The sequence below is a fragment of the Ornithodoros turicata genome, unplaced genomic scaffold, assembly GCF_037126465.1.
Source record: "Ornithodoros turicata isolate Travis unplaced genomic scaffold, ASM3712646v1 ctg00000864.1, whole genome shotgun sequence".
Classification (NCBI taxonomy): Eukaryota; Metazoa; Arthropoda; class Arachnida; order Ixodida; family Argasidae; genus Ornithodoros; species Ornithodoros turicata.
In genome coordinates this window covers 1,029,673-1,049,999 of record NW_026999408.1, presented here as the reverse complement: position 1 = coordinate 1,049,999, position 20,327 = coordinate 1,029,673, and the positions used below count along the sequence as shown (strand labels likewise).

Genomic DNA, 20,327 nt, shown 5'->3' with positions numbered 1-20,327 from the left:
AATCGATGACTCTAATCGATTTACTCTAGTGGATGAAAGAGGGAGCGGAGAGATGATGGTGGTAGAGGAGAGAGAGGGGATGTGCTAACTCTTTTGCTCTGGGATCACGGAAAACACGCGAGCATCCCTCAGTAGTTTTCATTGGGATGCTCCCTGTACCACGGTAACCGCCAGGATTATTTGCGAAGTTACTCGAAAGAACAGCATTGGAGACGTCAAAGTAAAGCGGGAGAGAGAGCAACACACCTAAATCCCTAATAGTATCCCGAGAAAGATTAACCTCTTGCAACAGATCTTGTGTGAACACCTTTTTTTGCTACGTGTGTACGGTATAAACAGTGCGCCTTTTTTTCATCTGGGAAAGTAAAGGCTCAGAACACACGTCAGGAAAACAGTAAGAGAGCGCAGGCGGAAACTGTTCCTCGATATCCGAAACCGATGACGTTTTTTCTTGGCTCACATACCATTGTTGTGACACCCGTAACCATAGCAGTGAACCCTCAGGTGGGCAACATTAATCGACAGACCCGACCACTGTGGCATCGCTCATGAACCCAGTTGTTTCCTGGCGTAGAGCAACGAATTATCAACAATATCAGTAATTAGTCCTACTCTTGTACTTCCACTGCACTCGGTACATTTTGACAAACCCGTTTCGTTTTGCAGTTAACACCGTACGTCCGAAACCCTAACCGCCCTAACGTTCAAGGGTGCCAGCGGAGCGGCCGTGCTTAGCTCTACTCTGCCGCTAGGGGGGCGTCCCGATCGCTCTCCGCAAAGTATACGCAGCACCTGTAGGGGCGCCACCTGTAATGCCCCTACCGGGAGAGGTGCGCATTCCTTCCGGGAATCGTAGTAGATGATTATGTGTGTGTCACTGCAATGCTGACCGTAGCAACTGCTCACATTGCGCACGTTAAGTGGAAAGTTTATTTGCAGAAACATCAGTGTAGTGCTTCCACCTGACCGAAGAGTGGAACGGCACTTGACGTATACGACGGAAATGCTATATTAACAAAGCAGGGGGCATGTATTTGGCAATGCAGACATCCGACATGGGCAGAAAGAAAAACATCTGGTTGACTTGGAAAGCTTCGGAGATATATTGGGAGAATCCAATGCCACACGAATTATGTTTAATAAAAGTGTTAAAAAACAACTGCAAAATCTCGCCCAAGATAAACTGCGTGGACCCCATGTTGTTCTGACTGCATATGCGGCAGTGGGCATTTAGAATTTGCCGAGCCCTTACCAGCTTACGAGACCTGCCCGCACGGCCCACTTGAGAACGCCTCTGTCTTTTTAAGTCCTCCTTCCTTCGCAGCCACTAACTTCTGGACGCTTTTCGTTTGGAGCAGATAGAAGGCGAATTCGAGGATCAGCACGACGGTGTCCTCCCCAATTCAACTTCGCCGCTATTTTATTTTAACGAAGGGTACTTCGTGGATTACGTGGCTGCACCTGCATGCATCGGGGTTCTAGGCCTCGTCTCCGATGCGGCCTCTATTACTAGAGTTGTAGCTGAAACTCAGATCAATGTAAGTTATTCCTTCCTGCACTGTATATCATCTACACACAAAACACATCTTTTTGAAGTTGGTAGTGTCTTCCAGTTGACTTCCACATCGTTGTGACGTAAGCGCGACCTTCCACTGCTATGGAGGCGCTCGAAAGCGCCCCGCCCTCCATGCGTGGAGGGTTAAAGCGGGTTGTTGCACGCGTTCGTCGTGTTGATTTCGTTATTTGTCAGTGGGCTAGCCGTTGAGTACATTGCGTGCGGCAGTGGAAAGCATGGTTCACACTACAGCGTTACGTTGCGTGCGTACGCCGGCGAGCGTTGGTTGCCGTGGCAACAGACGCGTACGAGACCTTCCGCAACAGAAATTCTGCTGCCGAACGCAAGGAGCTCGAACTGAACTTTTCCCCGATGCACGCACCGACCCTCAAGGAGGGAACCAATCGCCGCGTTCCGCGCATGCGTGTTGAGGCGCTTCTCCTCTGTGCGAGACGAATTCGAAAATGGCCGCTGTAAACATGGAGGGCATGGAGTGCGCACAAAAGATGCAGCATTCATTACATTTGCTTCGAACTGGCAGCAGCTTCTCTCATGCGACACTCAAACGTGGACATAAATCTTTCTCCCATAAGGCTTCCGCCACTTGCGTTGTATGTGAACACTCTAAACGCAGTAGTGTGGACCAAGCTGAATTGAAGTCTGAAGTAAAGTAGGGTACGTCGCAATGGGGTTGCGTTACACAGTTCGTGAACTGAAGGAATTAACGCATTGAACTGAGAAACTGAGCATTTAATGGAGTAGATTTTACGACGGCGCTTGGAGTTCTTTCGGTCCTTTTTGTGGAATACTGGAAATGACGTTTCATTGGGTCAAAATTCCGTCGGTCAAAACCATGTTGATGTATCTATGCCACCTGTATCAGAAGTCAAATTAAGTGAAATTAAGATTTGGAACGAAAATGTAGTGGCAATCGGGTGAATGTGGAAAATTTCAGACACGAACGGTTTAGCACAAGTGATAAAAAGACAAACTTCTGTTTATCAGCGTACAGGGTATCATGCAGAGAACGACATTTCGTCAGGTACCTCCAGGAATTATGTCTTATGTCTTGGTGTTTGGCAAGCAACAAACGTACGCCAAACACGGGGAATTTGTTCTTTTGTGAAGCCAGTTTTGGATATGTTCACTTTCAGGCATACGTAATTCCTCGGGCACGGGTCTCGGAAGCAATGAGCATTTTCAACCGCCCGCCCAGCTTCCTCTACCACATTTGGCACCACATTGCCAGGGTCGTCGCTTCACTTGTTCTACAGACGGACACAAAGTATCAGGTAGGTGTCATCAAGAGGTCGAAGTAGTTGAGCGCAGAGTCCATTAGACTAACTAGATTACTAGCTGTTTCTGTTGTCGTGTCTCCTACCTTGTCCGACGTCCCCCTTGGCAGCCTAAACTAGTAATGTCACACCAACTACCCCAACTTTGCACTTTGAGACTAACTAGACTAAGACTAGACTAAGTAGACTCAAATGCAAGACATAAACGTCACAACTAGAGATCTAATGTAACAGGCGGCTACAATGATTACAATGATGCATTATCGTACGCGCTTTTCGTGCGTGTCGAGAGCGTACATGAACGTGTTGTGAAGGCTTGCACCTAGCAGCATGCTGAAGAGCACTCTCTCTTCTTTTCTTTCCGTGCCAGCGCTTTATCGGGAAAATTACGTTTATAGTGAGGTACCCATTTGAGGTAATTTAAATGCTGTCCATCGGGGAACGTCCGCTGACGCAGACTACGTCGTCGTGATGTAATTACCCGTGTCACAATCTGTGATGTCATTACACCATCCATCAACGCCGACAGCATTCTGTGCGACCTCAAAGCGGCCTAATTTGTCTTGCAAGAGCAACACAGTGCGTGAAAACGACACTTCCGGTACTTACGGCACGAGAAAGGAAAGATATCCTCCTCCTAGCTAACGTTCCTTATTGCTAACTATTATTGCTACCACTTGTCTCTACAGGAACGGGCAGATGTTGCCAGTAATAGCTACTTCCGCTTGCTTGCATTGTTTGTCGTTTTTATTGTCATTATTTTTACCTTTCGTCCGTGACATTTTGGTCGTATTTACCCTAACCAGCCTTTCAGTCACCAAATATATTAGCCGTTAGTTTTCCGCTTTACTGCGTTCCCTTATTTTACCGTCTGTTAGAAAAATAAGAAAAACGGGCAGAGGAAAAACTTTGTTGTTGCGCCGATCCGTTTTTGCTTTCTGCTTTAGTGCTCCCCAAACGTAACTCGAGTGCCATACTGCACTTCGTTGGGGATCCCAGGGGTGGATCCCAGGGGTGAGGGTATGTATGCCCCTGTGTTTTAGCATTCCGCAACACTTAGTGGCACTAAAACCTCATAGAGACTCCAACTCAACTGCTGAAGCATATGACCTTCAAGCATTGAAACTCCTCAACAATTACGTATGTGCGGAATTGGAATTGCTGAAGACCGTCCACTACGATGATGACTGTTCTACTATGTTCTACAAGGAAAGTGTCACCGGTTCATTTGGCTGTTCCACGCTGAAGCTTGCCAGTGACTCAGCTCGTCGTCTTATGGCCATGACGTAATGGGCCTTGAATTGGAGAAACCATCGCTGATAATTGAACGTCGCTTTAGCATTTTGATCCTTGGTTCTTAGTAGATACAACGTGCTCACCCACTTTTTGTGATCTTTTTGCTGCATTAGAAACCTGAAGGATAGAGTAAACAAATGGCCATCAGGGACAACGTACACGTAAATTGGATATAAGGACTGTCAATGCTGAATGGATACATTGCCGATTAAACGGAACTTTACTAACCTGCATTATACGCCTCTACTGTAGACCTGGCCACTGGAGAAGATAAGCCGCCGCCTGGAATCTTTCCTCCTTCCCGACTTGTCAGAGTGCAACCGGTTCCAGTTGACGTCCGATATCCAAGAAGCGGTCCTGGTACAGGGCATCGCACTCGACACAGAGACCCAAGACCTATACACTGCCCCCGTGTGCTTGCCATCGAAACCCATGAGACTTGTATTTCCGGTATGGAAAAATTGCGTTGCCGAACGTGCAAAGCGTAGCTGTTGGATTTGTGTAGTATGTGCTTATCTTTCCATATCTGCTGTTCCGTTAGCTCCTGTCCACACCTGTCTGACGGCGTGTTGTTGTGTCTCTGTGGCGCCGTTGTACATAAGACTCGTGCTTTCTTTTCGCGTACCACAGCAGACAAGAGAGACAAGGGTACGAAACGTGCTCCTATTGGTCGCAGAGGATACCTACAAGGTTCCCCTGGAGTATGATTGGCTTCAGAAGAAGTCTGGGGATGAGGACCGCGAAGCGGAGTATAATGAGCGCTTTTGGGGCCGTGTAAGTACAGCGTACTTTTTCGCTCATTGATGAAATAAGGGCTGGACGAGTGACTGACTTCCTTGAATGACACTGTGCAGGAGAGAGGATTCGACCACGAGGGCTCACTGAAGCAGTACAGCGTGGAACCTTCCAGCCTATAATACGAATAAATACGTTCAGTGTTTGGCACATTGTAGACCATTGCCTTCGACTTGGCCGGTGCATTGTCCATCATTCATTCTAGGAGGAATGTTTTTTAACTTCGGATTACTCCGTAATCTAGCAGTGTCAGGCAGAGACAAGGCACTGCATTTTACAGTCCTTGCTCTGCCTCATACACGTATCATGTACTAGCTCCCTCTGCTGGAGCACAGACAGAGGGAGCTAGCATTCTGGCGCCCTAGTATGATTCTTAAACAGGCGTCACCTAGTGACCGGGGGCGAGACCTACGGTGATCAGCGCATATGGGGCCCGGAACTCCTACTGAGGAGAGTCGGTGACGTGGCGCTTGTGAGCGAAATGGGCTAAGGAAGTCAGAGATGGTCTCAAGAACTCTTTTCACACATGCTTATATTTCCTTGTTTGTTGTGTGTGTTTTGTTTGTTTGTTGTATTGTTTATTATTAATTTATTTGTTTAGTAGAAACTATCGTATTAGTAGAAACGGTCCACCACAGATTCTGTGCAGGCTGCAGCAAGCTTATTTCTAAAGCTTTATCGAATAAATCTTGCCTTGAACCGCCATGGTCGATACAGATCCAATGAAATCCAAGTCGTGCTTCCTTCCGCTGGGCTCCGTGTGCAAAGCTGCGTCTGAAGTGCGTTTGCGTTTTTTGCTATCGTGTGTGCTTGGATTGCCTCCTGCTCCGTTAGAAACTGGCTCATGCTGCGGGAACGGCGCACCGAGCTTGTAGGCGGTACCATTCGTACCGAATCATGGCGGCTCACTTGCTGAGATGCCCCTCTGCGCCAGGTTGGTGTCGGAAAATCAAGAATACGGAAAGGGAAGGCTGAAAGTACACGCCGGCCCCGTGAGAGTCCTTAGGGAATAAACAAGCTTGAAGGGACATAAAGGGTTATAATGTACTTTCCATCCTACACTATAGACCTTTCCCCAGAGAGCACACATAGGGTCTGGCGTGATATCGTCAGCGTGGATGCTGAGCACAGTAGCGTGGCCATGGTTACGCAGAATATACACTGAGGGCTCATAGCGTGCAACGCCTGTCGAATTCAAACAACTCGGGGAAAAGAGGTGCCGATGCCAGGAATCGATGTCGTCTTTGGTCGCGTCAGCACCTCTCTTTCCAGAGTTGTTTGAATTCGTTAATTTCTGGGAGCTTGAGGTTTTTGTGTCGTGTCGTCTCTAATTGTGTGGTCTGCCTCGGCCGTTTCTCCTTGTTTACGACGCCTGTCGTGACCACATTGAGTTCCACCTCTCCAACTTCATGTTACCAACCAACAGCCCCAGAGCCGATGACTCGTCCTGTATGTACGGATGAGAGAACATGTAAGAGTGTGTTGGAGTGTTGGCCAAGTCGTCGCGAAGCTGTGCCAATGTCAGAGGCGGATCCAGACCCTCGGTTTCGGGGGGGGGGGCGGTTTCTTTGTTGGAGCGCGTAGTGGGGGATAGGGAAATTCATCGCCACACCGCCCCGCCCCCCTTGGATCCGCCACTGGCCAGTGTAGCGTAATTGCCCACTTCATCGTTAATCAAGAGCTGCGGGTTCGATTCCTGCCGTTGCCTTGCTTCTCACGGCGGCTTCGGAGTTCTTCACGGCGTTCGCGACAGCTTGCGAGAACCGATGTTGTCTTCACCAATGTGGTGAGATGTCTAGACCACGCACGCACAAAGCTTCAATGGCCCAGCTTACACTCAATTAAAAAAAGAACGTTGCCATGCCATTACGCTGCCATGAGGGATAAACAGCAAGAAATTGAGCTTGCATTTATTCTTATTCGTGCAATTACGAACTGTCTTGAACGCCCAATGCGTTACTAGACGATCAATATGACAGTGCGCTAAACAGTTTTTTTTCTCTCTCCCAGGTATGGGATATACCTTCAAAGACAGCATTGGGATTTTGGAACACGCGAACCATTACCAATACAGGCATCTTTTTTTCTTCGCTGATGTCACCTCAGTTTAAGAAAGTACAACGAAACCATTACAACCTACCTCATCGAGCATATATTTAACTTCGCAATATTTTCTGGCATGTGGTATAAACTAGCTTTGGTGATATGTGCGAGCAGCGGTCCGTTACAGGAACAAACGTGGCATCTACAGGTGACGTAAATCGCGAGGCTTGAACTCAAGATCAGTAAAAGTGACGTCACTGCAAGAGAAAGCTCCCGCGAACTCAGGTCGATGTTTCAAGGGCTCGTTGCATCGCAATGCTGGGTAAGTGTCCGCAGGCTGGCCGCAGAGAATATAACACGTAGCCACAAAAAAGATGGCGTCGGACGACAAGTGCGACAGATGACGAAGTCGAACGTCCCCAGCATATTCCGTAGCATTCCTATACGCTTCCCAGACTATCTCTAGCGCAGCTGCCGCATCACGCACTCGGTTGTTCGTGTGCTCGTCAAGGGATTCATTTCTGACAGAATCTCTGCTCCCGTTGGAAGGTCCAGTCATAGCGATTGCCGCCGAGGCGATGACTGATCCTAAGGCAGCGTACTTGACTGCGCTCAGGACCTTAATATCGTACAGTGGAAGCACCATCGCGTGGGGCGGTAACAAGTACATGTCTTCAGCTTCGTTGTAGAGATTGTAGGCTTCACTCGTGACGAGTAGACCAGAAATGAAATGTGTTCTGACCAACTTCCAAAGGGTCAGATTTCCGCGCGTAAGGAAATCGTGAACAACTCTGCGCCAGTTCTGGAAGGTGAAGGGACCCATGTCACTGACGTTGATGAATGTGGCGTTCAGAACATCGGGATCCTCAAAGCGGTCTTGGTATTTGGTCATTAAGTGCAACTGTTCTCGCAATGGAGAGTTGGCATAACCTGCACCCATGCTGTCTTCTTCAGCCCCGGTCCTAATAAAAGCGACTTTGCCAATGTCGTCGATTATCTCACGTACTTCTTTCACGGAGGGGCTTGGAACGTACATCTCAGAAAATTTAGCATAGATCGACCACCCCATGTAGGTTTCAGTGAGTTGGAAACAGAGGTTACGGTTTTGTAGATCTCCACGTCTTCCTGCGTCGGATGGGTCAACGTCACCGACATAGGCGCCCAGAACTTCGCTGTTGATGAAGGGAGCACACTGTTGAACCATAATCCAGCCTACTTCGTAGTGAAGGTACTTCTCTTCCATGATCTTCAAAAGTCCGCTGAACGCCCGGAGGTAATCGCAGTCATCCTGGCTGATAAATACTGGGGTATCTGCAGGGAGGACAAGCTCCCGTGTCACGAGTCTTAACCAACGTTTGTAAGAAATTTCATTTGTCAGGTTTGCCAGCTCATGCAAGTTCTTCGGTGGGTTCGTGCTAGTGTTCCTGGTATAGTTTGTGAGATTGCCGAGTATTGCAACTTCGATTTGGAAAAACTCGGAATATGGAAGCATGGATTCTTCCCTCATGCGTGCACTTTTTGTCGCATTTTGAAACGTCTCGTAGTACCATTGGTATCTTCCCGAGTTTTCAATTACGGCTGTCCTCTTCTTGTAGTTGGATGCTTCTGCTCCACCTCCACGTATGACCAATGTGTTTCCACTCCTCTCAATATTCAAAAGGTTACTTATCCTAAGAATCCTGAAAATTCTGACCAACGACAAGAGCACGTCCGCCTTCTCAGAGATGCTGGGCCAGTCTACGTTGCTCTCAGAGAGAATATTTCTGAAGCCCTGCGTATCTCCACGATTCTTCTGTGCAGCCATTCTGCACGCTTGAAAGAATGCTGCCGCCTTTTCGTGTGAATTTTGCCCATAACGAGGGACATTTTCCTGGAGGTTCTCGTTCAGCAACGCCAGAAAATAGTCCAAGTGGCTTCGGTAGACAGACTTCAACTGAGCCCTATTCCAGCCGTCGCAGACGAAAGCGTAGAAGTTGTCGCACGGATCAAGATGGTCGCTGATGGTCCTGCTCAGCATTACTTCGAACGCGCTACAAGCTTGCGAATCGCAGAGTAGGTAGTTTTTCTGGTCGTCGACGTGTTTGATGACAAAATAGGTTACTGCTCCGAGCAACAGAAGTACTGGGATGGAAAAGATGATGATGCGTTTGAACTTCCGTTGGCGGGAAAGTTCTGGGCTTGACGATGAAGGTGGTGACAGCGCGTACAGGGTGTTGATTGCGAATTTCGTGAGACGCGTCTTGCGAGGTGGTCTCAGATGAGGACGACTCAACGTCGGCGAGTCCTGTTGTAAAGAAACAGCTGAAGTGAAAAACGAGACTAGAGCGAGAAGAAAAACAGCTTATATAGAATAACGAGAATTAGCCGAGACGAGCTACAAACAGAGAGGACAACAAACACACAGGCCTTAAAGGGGTTGAGACACCTTCATAGATGTGGTTCATTACATTATGGACGCGTTGTACTGCACATCAGAATACTGAAGAAAAAAGAATTGCTCTTTTACGTGTCTTCCTTAGTGAGATACCAGCCCTCGAACACACCGCCAAACAAAGCTCAGACGTCAGAGAGTCCAAGGTTGCGTCCATTCCTGTTGGCAGCCGTAAGCACGTGACTTCTCCTGCACTGCCTAACTGGCAGCGGCGTCCGCTGTGATGTCAGAGCCTCGTGAGTTTCGGTATCCGCGCTGCCCATTTTCTCCGCTTCTGTTACTCTTTTCACTGTGAAACTTTCAATGCAGGTTCACACTGGTGGGAAGAACCGTCTTTTACGTTTATCTGGGATAACGTGAGACGACCTGTCTCAACCCCTTTAACGCCAAAGAACATAAGAATTATTTCAAGACTTAAAGGCTCTCGTTTGTGTAAGACACTCGCGTCGACAGCAAGCGTCAAAACTTGCCGCTGCAGATCTCAAAGGTGCCGAGAAACCATCCTTAACGTCGTGTGTTTCGTGCGCCGCGTGTATAGTACTGTGCTCCAAATATTCAATTCGCAAAAGTTTACTTCTCTTCAAGTGCACGCGTTTTCACGAAGCCCGATTGACAGAGCGCGACGCCAGACGGGGAATTCTCTTCGAGGAGAACATACACTAATCGTGGTAAGAGGCAGCGTCGCACGCAACATACGTAGCACATGGGTAGCTTTCTACAATATGAGGGACAGAGCAATGGTGCCTCTCTCGCACTGCCACATTTTCGGTGTGGAATCACATCGGCGTCGGACTTTTTTTGTTTTTTTTCCCATTCGAGGTCTACAACGGCGAGCCCTTTCGCTAGGACCACCACCGCGTCGAACTTTTAAATGCGATAGCTTTTGGGGACCTCGGTGTTCGCATCGCATCACACTACTTGGAGAGGTTCCTTTATCGCGGTTCAGCGGGGAGATTTAGAAGGATTGGAAGGATTAGAAGAGAGATGTAGCAGATAGGAAGGTGTTTACGTTACAGGTTCCGAAAACATAAGCCAAGCACCTGGTTCCTTTAAAGTGGATGACATCACGATGCTCATTGGACAGCTTCCTTTATCGTATAGTTTTCGTAGAGGGCTTCCTGTGTGCTAAACTAAAACTCCCTAATGTGTGCTTCTTACTGACTCCGCGTTACTGCCACGAAGCAACAATGGCTATGAGTGGCGTACAGACATGGACAGTGCGAGAGTACAGCAGGGAGGAGTGGGGGACAGGGGGATACTGCGCGTCCTGGGCAGTCTTCAGGAGGAACTATGCCGACATTCTTCTGGAAAGTATGCCGGAAAGATCAGGAAAACCCTTAAGACAGTACAGGCGCTGGTAGGATTCGAACCCACCGCCTCCCAATCTTCCTTGGAAAGACTTTGGCTGCCACCAACGACGGGACGCTTTCACCCACGTCCCACGTGAGGGCGTCCACCTTATCTGGCATCGCGGACGCCGCTGAGTTACGGCGTAGGCGGTGTGCTGGGGAGCATTCGCACAAGTATCGAGTTCGCAAGATGTACCACCATTTCTGCTGGCGATGCAGACGTGGTGACCGAAAATGGGAAACGTAATCCGAGTGCCGCCAATAATGCCAGGAAGCGGTGTGTGACAAACCGTGCCACCATTACACTCGTCCGGATACTCAGAAATGTGCATCAAAGATTACAGTGACTGTAGCAAGAAGTGAACGCGTTTACAGGAGAAACCCGTGCTTCTGCGCGAGGCCCATGGCAACCTACGATGGTCAGGTTTGCCGTTGTGTCGCACGCAAATCACGCGGTCCCAGCGGAGGGTCGGGCCTTCGTCGCGTTCCTGTAGTGCGCCAAATCTTGCATGATTCCCCGGACGGGAGAGGGGCCAATTCACAACCAAAGCTCAACCCTCCGTTCTAAGGGAACGACTGCTGTTAAACAAGTTATGAGAGCAGCATAGATGTTGCTTTATACTACATACGCTTACTACATACACTTACGTACACTTGAGCTGTATGTCCAGGCGGACATCTTATCGAGGAGAGTATGTACAAGGGTCGTTCAAGGTTGACAGAGACAATTATGTTTTAAATAAAATGGAAAATTCTGGAAGCACCAAACTACGTCAGTTTTTCAAAGTATTCACCTTGCCCTTATATAGACACCACTACCATCGCTGTGACAACTCTTTGATGCATTGGGCGTCGAAAGAAGTGGGCTCTGTCGTAGCCACTACAGGACATATTTCTGGAGGGTTTCATCTGCGTCGAACGTCTTTTCTCCAAGGTGCTTTTAGGGGGTCCAAACAGATGGTCATGGCTTGGGGCTAAATCTGTGCTGTTAAGTGCATGGGGCAAAACCTCCCAGCGCGTTTCGGCCAGGGTTTCTACCGTCAAATTCGCCGTATGAGGCCGGGCATTGTCATGAAGAAGAATGACCTTCTGGACAACATCCCAGGCCTTTTCTTGCACATTGCGTTTGACTGCTTGAGCCGTCGTCAGTTGCGCCTCGTCTCTGGACGTATTCATGCGTGTCTCGTATACGTTCTCAGAGAGTTTCGAAAGCGGCTGAGTTTGTGTATCATATGTCGTGTGGCGTCTGTCATATGCGTCATGTCTGTATGTGGTGTGCTGTGCTGCATGAGGTGTGATCTAGGCGGAACTGAGAAGCAATTAGAAGTAGGCCGAATCTCTAATGCTAGCGCATTGTCAACGCATTAATGACATCAATCGCCCTCATTCTTTTTTCTATGTGTACACTAGGCAGCATGTAAAATAAATAGAGAAATGATAAGAACAAAAACAAAGAAACATCAAAATAACAGCGCAGGATGTAGGAGAAATAAAAATGAATGATAGCACTCCTTCAACCCGGACGTAACCGACCTCGGAGGTGGAGGTTTATGGCCACTTTAACCTCGTCGTGGCTTACAAGTCAACATTACCAGAATAGCGGAAAGGTTGGAAATATTCCTGTGCCGCCAATGTGCACCGGTTGTCCGTTGTTCGAAATTCGACCTTGTTAATTACAGATGAGTTTGCACAACAGGTGAGAAAAAGTTAAAACTATTTCGTAATAGCGTCGTAATACTCACAGCCATAACGCCTGATGGATGGTCCAACGTAGGGCTTCGAGATGATTCTTGCGTGGCTCCTTGAGGGGAATAGAACCTGAATGAGGACAAGTGAGGTCAGAGAAGACAGGTCAACCAGTTCAGCGGCCGTGAGCGCGTGGCGCCTATCCTCTGGACACTTCTTCTTCTATAATACCGTCGCTGTCACGATATAAATCGATTTTACGATCACTTCAATTACTTTATGCCCTTGCAGTTCGGGTCAAATATTTGATAATGGTAATATAGATTGCACGATTTTGAAATTACGCTTACCAGCGTTATGGCCGAGCGGGTTAAGGTGTCCTGCTCGTTTGCACTAGCCAAGGTCGTGCTGAGATGGTGAGTTCGAATCCTACACCAGCTGTGCTGTCTGAGGTTTTCCCTGCGTTTTCCGAAGACTTTCCAGACGAATGTCGGCACAGTTCCCCCTGAAGTCGGCCCAGGACGCATACTAATCCCCCTTTGCCTCCCACTCCTTCCTACTGTCCTTTCTCCATCTCTCTGTACGCCGCTGTTTGCCACAGTTGCTTCGCGGCGCTAGCACAAAATAAAAAATAATACAATTGATGTCTTCACCTCACGTATTCCACCAAAAATGGTTTTGCATTCGACTTATTCGTAGTGTTTTAGACCATGTATCGTAGCTTATGGGCTATGACTGTCAAATGGAGGCTGCACTTTACTAACGTACCCGTATTGCTGATGGCGTACTATAGGCCTCACGTGAAGGACCAACAGCGCCGCCCTGTCGGCGGTTGGTAGGTACATGTGTGGCTACGCTTACTTTGTTTCGCGCATTACACGGCCTTACGTACGGTTGCGTTCGTTTATTGGACACGTGCAACTCGAGACAGCCAGACCCTTGGTGTTCCAAAATTCCCTCTGCGCAGCTGTCGTGATGTCATTCCTGTCGCAGTGACATCCGTTGTAAAATTCGAGGATTCAGCTCGAGAGTCGGTTCGCTGTGACTCTCCCCTCGATGCGTGTCGCTGGAGTCGATGACGTACGATGAGCCTCATGGGACACGACTCCGAATCGCGGGAGGCGCGAGTTGAATAAACGAACACAGCCATTCTGAAGTAGCAGTTATCGGAACTCACCAGGAATCCACTTCTACTAGTTTCCTAGGTGGTGGTACGAAGCTGGTCGCCGCGAGCAATGGCTTGCCGCGGCGACCAGCAACGAGCAATGTTCGTCGTCAAGAGTGAGCAAGAACTTGTCACTGGAGTTCATGTGCATTGCGATAGCTTCTTCGTGCCGTAATTCAATTCTCGTGATTCTTATTCTTATAGTATTGTCCTAGAAAACTGGCTATTCTGCCGTACGCCGTCAGAAGCAAAGACTGCTCCGGAATCCGACTGGCGGCGCAAGCAGCAGTTGGCGTGCTGACGAAACAGGAGCTTCGCTTGCTGCGCGGTTTCAGACGATGTTCAGCTTCCGTTTGGTACATTACGCAGTGTAGGCATGACAAAAATCAATCTGAATTTGAATTCCTGTGTATCGGTGTGTATCGTGTGCACTGGTGTCCGCATCGTCAGACGTCACAAGGAGATGGTATCGGGACTGCGGTCCGTTTGAGACGTTTTCAGGCGTCCCCTGCTACCATTTCGTACGACTCGTCAGAGAAATGGGTTGAGCAAATAATGCGTGGATCAATGTCTCGAACAAGCGCTAGCAACCATTTTCGTTTCCGCGCATTTCTCGTTGGAATCTTGTGGTACACAACGTCCCTTGTCGAAAGAGCACACTTGGTGTATCCCCTTTTGTGGTAACCCCTTGGTGTATATAAAGTACAACGAAACCATTAGCACCAATCTCATCGGGCATATATTTAATTTGGGAGTATTATTTCCTGGGATGTGATATAAACTAGCTATGGTCACCGGTAGCGGTCACATGTTCTGGACATCATTACAAGAAAAAGTTCGAGTGAACTGAGGTCGATGTTTCAAGGGCTCGTTGCATCGCAATGCTGGGTAAGTGTCAGAAGGCTGGCCACACAGAATATAACACGTAGCGACAAAAAACATTGCGTCGGACGACAAGTGTGGCAGATGACGAAATCGAACATCCTCAGCATATTCCGTTGCCTTCCTATATGCTTCCCAGGCTATCTCTAGCGCAGCTGCCGCATTACGCACTTGTTTGTTCGTGTGCTCGTCAAGAGATTGATTTCTGACTGAGCCTCTGCTCCTGTTGGAAGATCCGGTCATAGCGATTGCCGCCGAGGCCATGACTGATCCTAAGGCAGCGTACTTGACTGCACTCATGACGTTAATGTCGTACAGTGGAAGCATCATCGCGTAGGGCGGTAACAAGTACGTGTGTTCAGCTTCATTGTAAAGACTGTAGGCCTCACTCGTGGCGAGTAATCCAAATATGAAACGTGTGCTGACCAACTTCCAAAGGGTCAGGTTTCCGCGCGTGAGGAAATCGTGAATGACTCTGCGCCAGTTCTGGAAGATGAAAGGACCCATGTCACTGATGTTGAAGAATATGGCGTTCAGAAAATCGGAATCCTCAAAGCGGTCTTGGTATTTGGTCATTAAGTGTAGCTGTTGTCGCAATGAAGAGTTGACATAACGTGTACCCATCCTGTCTTCTGCAGCCCCGGTCCTAATAAAAGCGACTTTGCCAATGTCATCGATTATCTCACGTACTTCGTTTATGGAGGCGCGTGGAGCGTACATCTCAGAAAACTTCGCGTAGATCGACCACCCCATGTAGGTTTCTGTGAGTTGAAGACAGAGGTTACGGTTTTGTAGATCTGCACGTTTTCCTATGTCGGATGGGTCAAAGTCTCCCACATAGGCGCCCAGAACTTTGCTATTGATGAAGGGAGCACACTGTTGAACCATAATCCAGCCTACTTCGTAGTGAATATACTTCTCTTCCATCTTGTTCCAAAGTCCGCTAAACGCCCGTAGGTAATGAGAGTCATCCTCGCTGATAAATACTGGGGCATCTGCAGGGAGGACAAGCTCCTGTGTCACGAGTCTTAACCAACGCTCGTAAGAAATTTCATGTGTCAGGTTCGCCAGCTCATGCAAGTTCTTCGGTGGGTTCGTGGTAGTGTCCTTGCTATAGTTTGTGAGATTATCGAGTATTGCAACTTCGACTTGTAAAAATTCGGAGTATGGAAGCACGAGTTCTTCCCTCGTACGTGCACCTTTTGTCGCATTTTGAAACGTCTCGTAGTACCATTGGTACCTTCCCGAGTTTCGAATTACGGCGGCCCTCTTCTTGTAGTTGGAAGCTTCTGCTGCACCTCCATGAATGACCAATGCATTTCCACTGTTTTCAATATTCAAAAGGTTCGTTATCCTAAGGATCCTGAAAAACCTGGCCAATGACAAGAGTACGTCCGCCTTCTCAGAGATGCTGGGCCAGTCTGCGTTGCTTTCAGAGAGAATATTTCTGAAGCCGTGCGTATCTCCACGATTCTTCCTTGCAGCCATTCTGCACGCTTGAAAGAATGCTGCCGCCTTTTCATGTGAATTCTGACCATATCGAGGAACATTTCCCTGGAGATTGTCGTTCAGAAGCGCAAGAAAGTGGTCCAGGTGGCTACGGTAGACAGACTTCAACTGAGCCCTGTTCCAGCCATCACAGACGAAGACGTAGGAGTTGTCGCACGGGTCGAGATGGTGGTTGATGGTCCTACTGAGCATTACTTCGAACGCACTACAAGCTTGCGAATCGCAGAGCAGGTAATGTTTCCGGCCGCTGAAGTGCTTGATGACAAAATAGGTTACAACACCCAGCAACAGAAGTACCGGGATGAAAAAGATCATTATGCGTTTGAACTTCTGTGCCGGGGAGCGTTCTGAGCTTGACGATGCAGGTGGTGTCAGCACGTACAGGGCGTTGATTGCGAATTTCGTGAGACGCGTGGGTTTCCGAGGTAGTTTCAGTTGAGACACTGCACGACTGGTTGACGGCGAGGCCTGTTGTAAAGAAAAACGTGAGCTGAAAAACGAAACTACAGCTAGAAATTCAAACAAACAAACAATTGTACATAACGAGAAGTAGCCGATGCGAGCTACAAACAGAGAGGACAGCAAAGGCATCGGCCGTAACGCCGAAGGACAAAGGAATTACTCAAGACTTAGTGGTCTTGTTGATGGAAGACACTCACGTCGCCAACGAGCGTAAAAAAACCATCATTGCGTTACAGATCTCAAAGAGGCTGAGAAACCATCTCTATAACCATGCGTGTTTAGTGCACTGCTTGCCGTACGTACTATGCTCCAAATTTACTTGTCTCCAAGTATACGAGTTTTCACGAAACTCAATAGACAGAGTGCGACGCCAAACGGGGCATTCTCTTCGACAGGAACATACACTTATCATGGTAACAGGTAGCGTCGCACACAAGCTTATGTGGGCTGTAGCACATGTGCGACATGTGGATAACATGTAAATAAATGAAATGAAATGTGTAGTTTTGTACAATATGAGGGAGAGAGCGATGTGCCTCTCTCCCACTGCCACATTTTCTGTGTGGAATAACTATCAAACGGGGAACCAGATTGGCGTTGGACTCTTAGATACGATATCATTTCTTTAAGGCACATTTGGTGCCTTCGTGTCCGCATGGCGTCACACTGCTTGGAGTGGTTCCTTTATGGCGCTTCAGTGGCGCTTTATGGCGCTTCATCCTCCTCCGTCAGGGCGAGACATTCACCACTGAATGCCCTTGTTCAAAGCACTGCGGACGAGGCCCAAGAAGGACAAAACGGCTGTCCACTCGTGGTGGGGCGACGTTTCGGACTTGTACGCACACGTTCTACATGCAGGCAAAGAGCCTCGGCTACTTCTCCTCACTCTAAAGGACATCACTGTTCTTGTACTGGGTTTTCAGTGGCGAGCCTCTTAGTCTGACGGGAGGATATCACGTTCCAAGTGACCTCGTGACGCCACCCACTCAAACGTTGCCCACTTGAGCACTGCTGAAGAGGCCCAAGAAGGCAGAAGCAGTAGTCCGGTGCTGGTGTGGCGAAATGGAAGTTATAACCACTTGTAAATACAAGATCCCTCAAGATCCTTCAAATTAAGGAGGCAATCAAGGAGTTTCTCAATTTCTCTAAAATCCTGAATCCGCACGTATACGTTCAAACATCGTTTCAAATATTTCAAGCATCGTATTTCGCACGTATACGTTCGAAATACGATGTTTCAAATGTTTGATTTTGCGATGAAATTATGATATGATGTTTGTTTGATGTTCGAAATACACGAAGTTTGATGTACAGTTTGATGTACAAATGAGCCGAAACCACCACAATCGTGAGCGCAGGCAGGACAGCGCTCATTTCACTTCAGAGGGTCACGTGCTTTGGAGGGACGGGGATAATTAGCTTAGGTGCTGGTGAAATATGTAACGGGTGAAATATGTGAAAACTTGGCCTGACATAGCCTTGCTGACGGTTGCACAGTCCATGTGAACACAATCTCCACAAGTTGTGAAATATGTAAAAACGTGGCCTGACCTAACCTTAGTGATGGTTAGTACAGTCACAGAGGCTCAACATGAATACAGCCTGCAATAGCACACACCCGTCCTTTTTCATTTCACTTTTGAAGTCTTCACCCACTGTCTCGACACTATAACCTATGTTTTGTCAAAAAAAAAAAAACATTTTCTACATCCTCAGATCCAGATTTGCTGATCCAAAATTTTTTCAACAGTACAAGACAAAACAGGGTTTCCTCTCCTTTCAATTTGTAGAAAACCTGACTAACCTTTCCTGTGAAAACAAATAGATTCCCCCCACCTCGTAAGAAGTCATAACATATACTGCGAAATTCCTCAGCACACGGCTCCTTATTCACCAATTTTCCTCCCCAGGCGGCCCTCACTGTCAACACTTCTCCATCTTTCAAGATGGCGGCCTCCACATCTGTTAGGCTTAACAATTAAGGCTGTCGCTGTGAATGAACGCCTTCAAATGGTATTTTACAAACGCACGCACAACTTTCTACTCAACACTTTTTCATAATTCTTATGTTTCCGATACCCTATATCACCTCTCGTTGACATCGAAGCATTATTTAAATTTCAAACGCACTTGATAATTTTTAAAATTAATAAGCCCGCCTACGGAACTACACCCAAACTAAAACAGACTCCTCAGGGTGAACGTAACACGGCCGACACTAAACTCCCTAGAAATTTTAATCCCTGCAAATTTTAAGCATATACGGAGTTAAATAAACCTTTTGCACGACAGTTGAGAAAAACGGGAAACCCTTCGTAGTAGCGACGGATTACTTACAGCCATGGAGCCTGATTGATGGTTCAACGTAGCCCTTCAAGCTGGTTATTGAGTAGCTCCTGGAAGGTAATAGTAACTGAATGTAGCCAAGTCAGCCAGAGGAGACAGCTCAATTGATTCAACATTCGTGAGCGCGTGGCGGCTATGCTCTAGGCACGTCTTCCTCTATACTACTCTCGTTCTCACGAAAGAAATTCATTTTATTGTCACTTTAATTACTTTATGTACTTTCTCTTCCGGTCTAATATTTAATAATGGTCATTTAGATGACATGATTTTAAAATTACTTTATGTCTTCACCTCACGTGTTCTTCCAAAAATGGTTTGCAGTCGACTTGCTTGTAGTCGTTTAGCTCATGTATCCTAACTCATGGGCTACGACTGTCAAACAAACATGGAGGCTGCACTTTACTAATAGTGTCCTCGATAAACTTGCTCTGGAATTGCCCCGAAACCACCGGGGGTGCGTGACGCTCTACACTGGCGGTGTGTCAGCGGAGGCATTATCGAACATGAAACTGCACCGCTCTGGTGGATCTGGTGGATAGTAGCGCGCGCCACCTAGAGATCTGTACTCGTTGTGGCTCGTAGGCTGCGCGACCCGTAGCGAGCGGCACCTGGCGCGCGCCACCGATGCCATGCTGGCGATTGCTGTCTGCCGCTACTTGTCCGGCTACACCTGGTTACTTGCCGCTTCCGCCTTCCTACGTGCTTCCGGCAATCGCGATGCTTCTTGGGATTGCACTCTGGCGCTCGGCCGATTTTCACGGTGTGGGTGCGGGGCAACTCAGGTGCATTCTTTTGACTTGCACTTCCTGCCCTATATCCGAACTGATTTATTTGCGTGCTGCACTTTCTTATTGAAAAGAAAGGCATTACTAATAAAGTTCCTTTTAGCAGGAAAGTACAGTACCCGATAACCCGTCTTGCTTAGAGTCCAAGGTAGTGCAATCCAGTGCAAGCGAAAAGAATGCACCTAGTGCTGCACTGAACGTGTGCACTCCTTTAATCGAAGACGTTCAGTGCGCACCAGTGCAGTCTATCGAGGATGGCAAGTTGCACCAGGTCACACCGGGCGCAACGGAGCAGTTTATCGAGGACGTTATAACGGTACCATGCTAGCGGTCCCGCGGTGGTAGTGGTGATGGCGTATTATAGGCCTCATATGAAACCAGTTCTGGAGGCAACAGTGCCTCCCTGTGGCCGGTGCCGTCGTCACATGTGTGACCTCGCTTGCTTTGTTTCGCGCATTACATGGTTGCGTTCATTTATTGAACTCGAGCAACTCGAGAGAAGAGCACTTTTGGTGGGCAAAAATGTCGCCGCATGGCTCTCGTGATGCCATCCCTGTGACAGTGACTCGTGGTCTGAAATTCGAAGGTCCAGGGGTGCACTAGAGTAGGCTCGCAACGACTCTCTTCTCCATGCGGCTCGCTGAAGTCGGTGACGTGCGACGACCGCCATATGTCACGACTCTGAATCGCGCGACTTGAATAAACAAAGACAGCCATTCCGAGTAAAA

General features: G+C 48.1%; 2 protein-coding genes across 2 annotated transcripts; one reads left to right on the top strand and one right to left on the bottom strand.

Moving 5' to 3' along the window:
- Positions 1 to 1,358: 1,358 nt before the first annotated feature.
- On the top strand, positions 1,359 to 5,091 carry LOC135375456 (uncharacterized; the record flags this gene model as incomplete). Its single annotated transcript, XM_064608149.1, has 5 exons — positions 1,359 to 1,538; positions 2,710 to 2,847; positions 4,399 to 4,596; positions 4,777 to 4,920; positions 5,001 to 5,091. Coding segments are annotated over 5 exons (723 nt in total), but the record flags the coding sequence as incomplete, so codon positions are not given.
- A 9,328-nt stretch (positions 5,092 to 14,419) lies between these two features.
- LOC135375455 (endothelin-converting enzyme 2-like) lies at positions 14,420 to 18,892 on the bottom strand. The gene is made up of 2 exons (XM_064608148.1): positions 18,806 to 18,892; positions 14,420 to 16,474 (listed from the first exon to the last, which is right to left on the bottom strand). Exons 1-2 carry the CDS (start codon positions 18,809 to 18,811, stop codon positions 14,420 to 14,422), a joined length of 2,061 nt encoding a protein of 686 aa, XP_064464218.1. The 5' UTR covers positions 18,812 to 18,892.
- Positions 18,893 to 20,327: the final 1,435 nt, after the last annotated feature.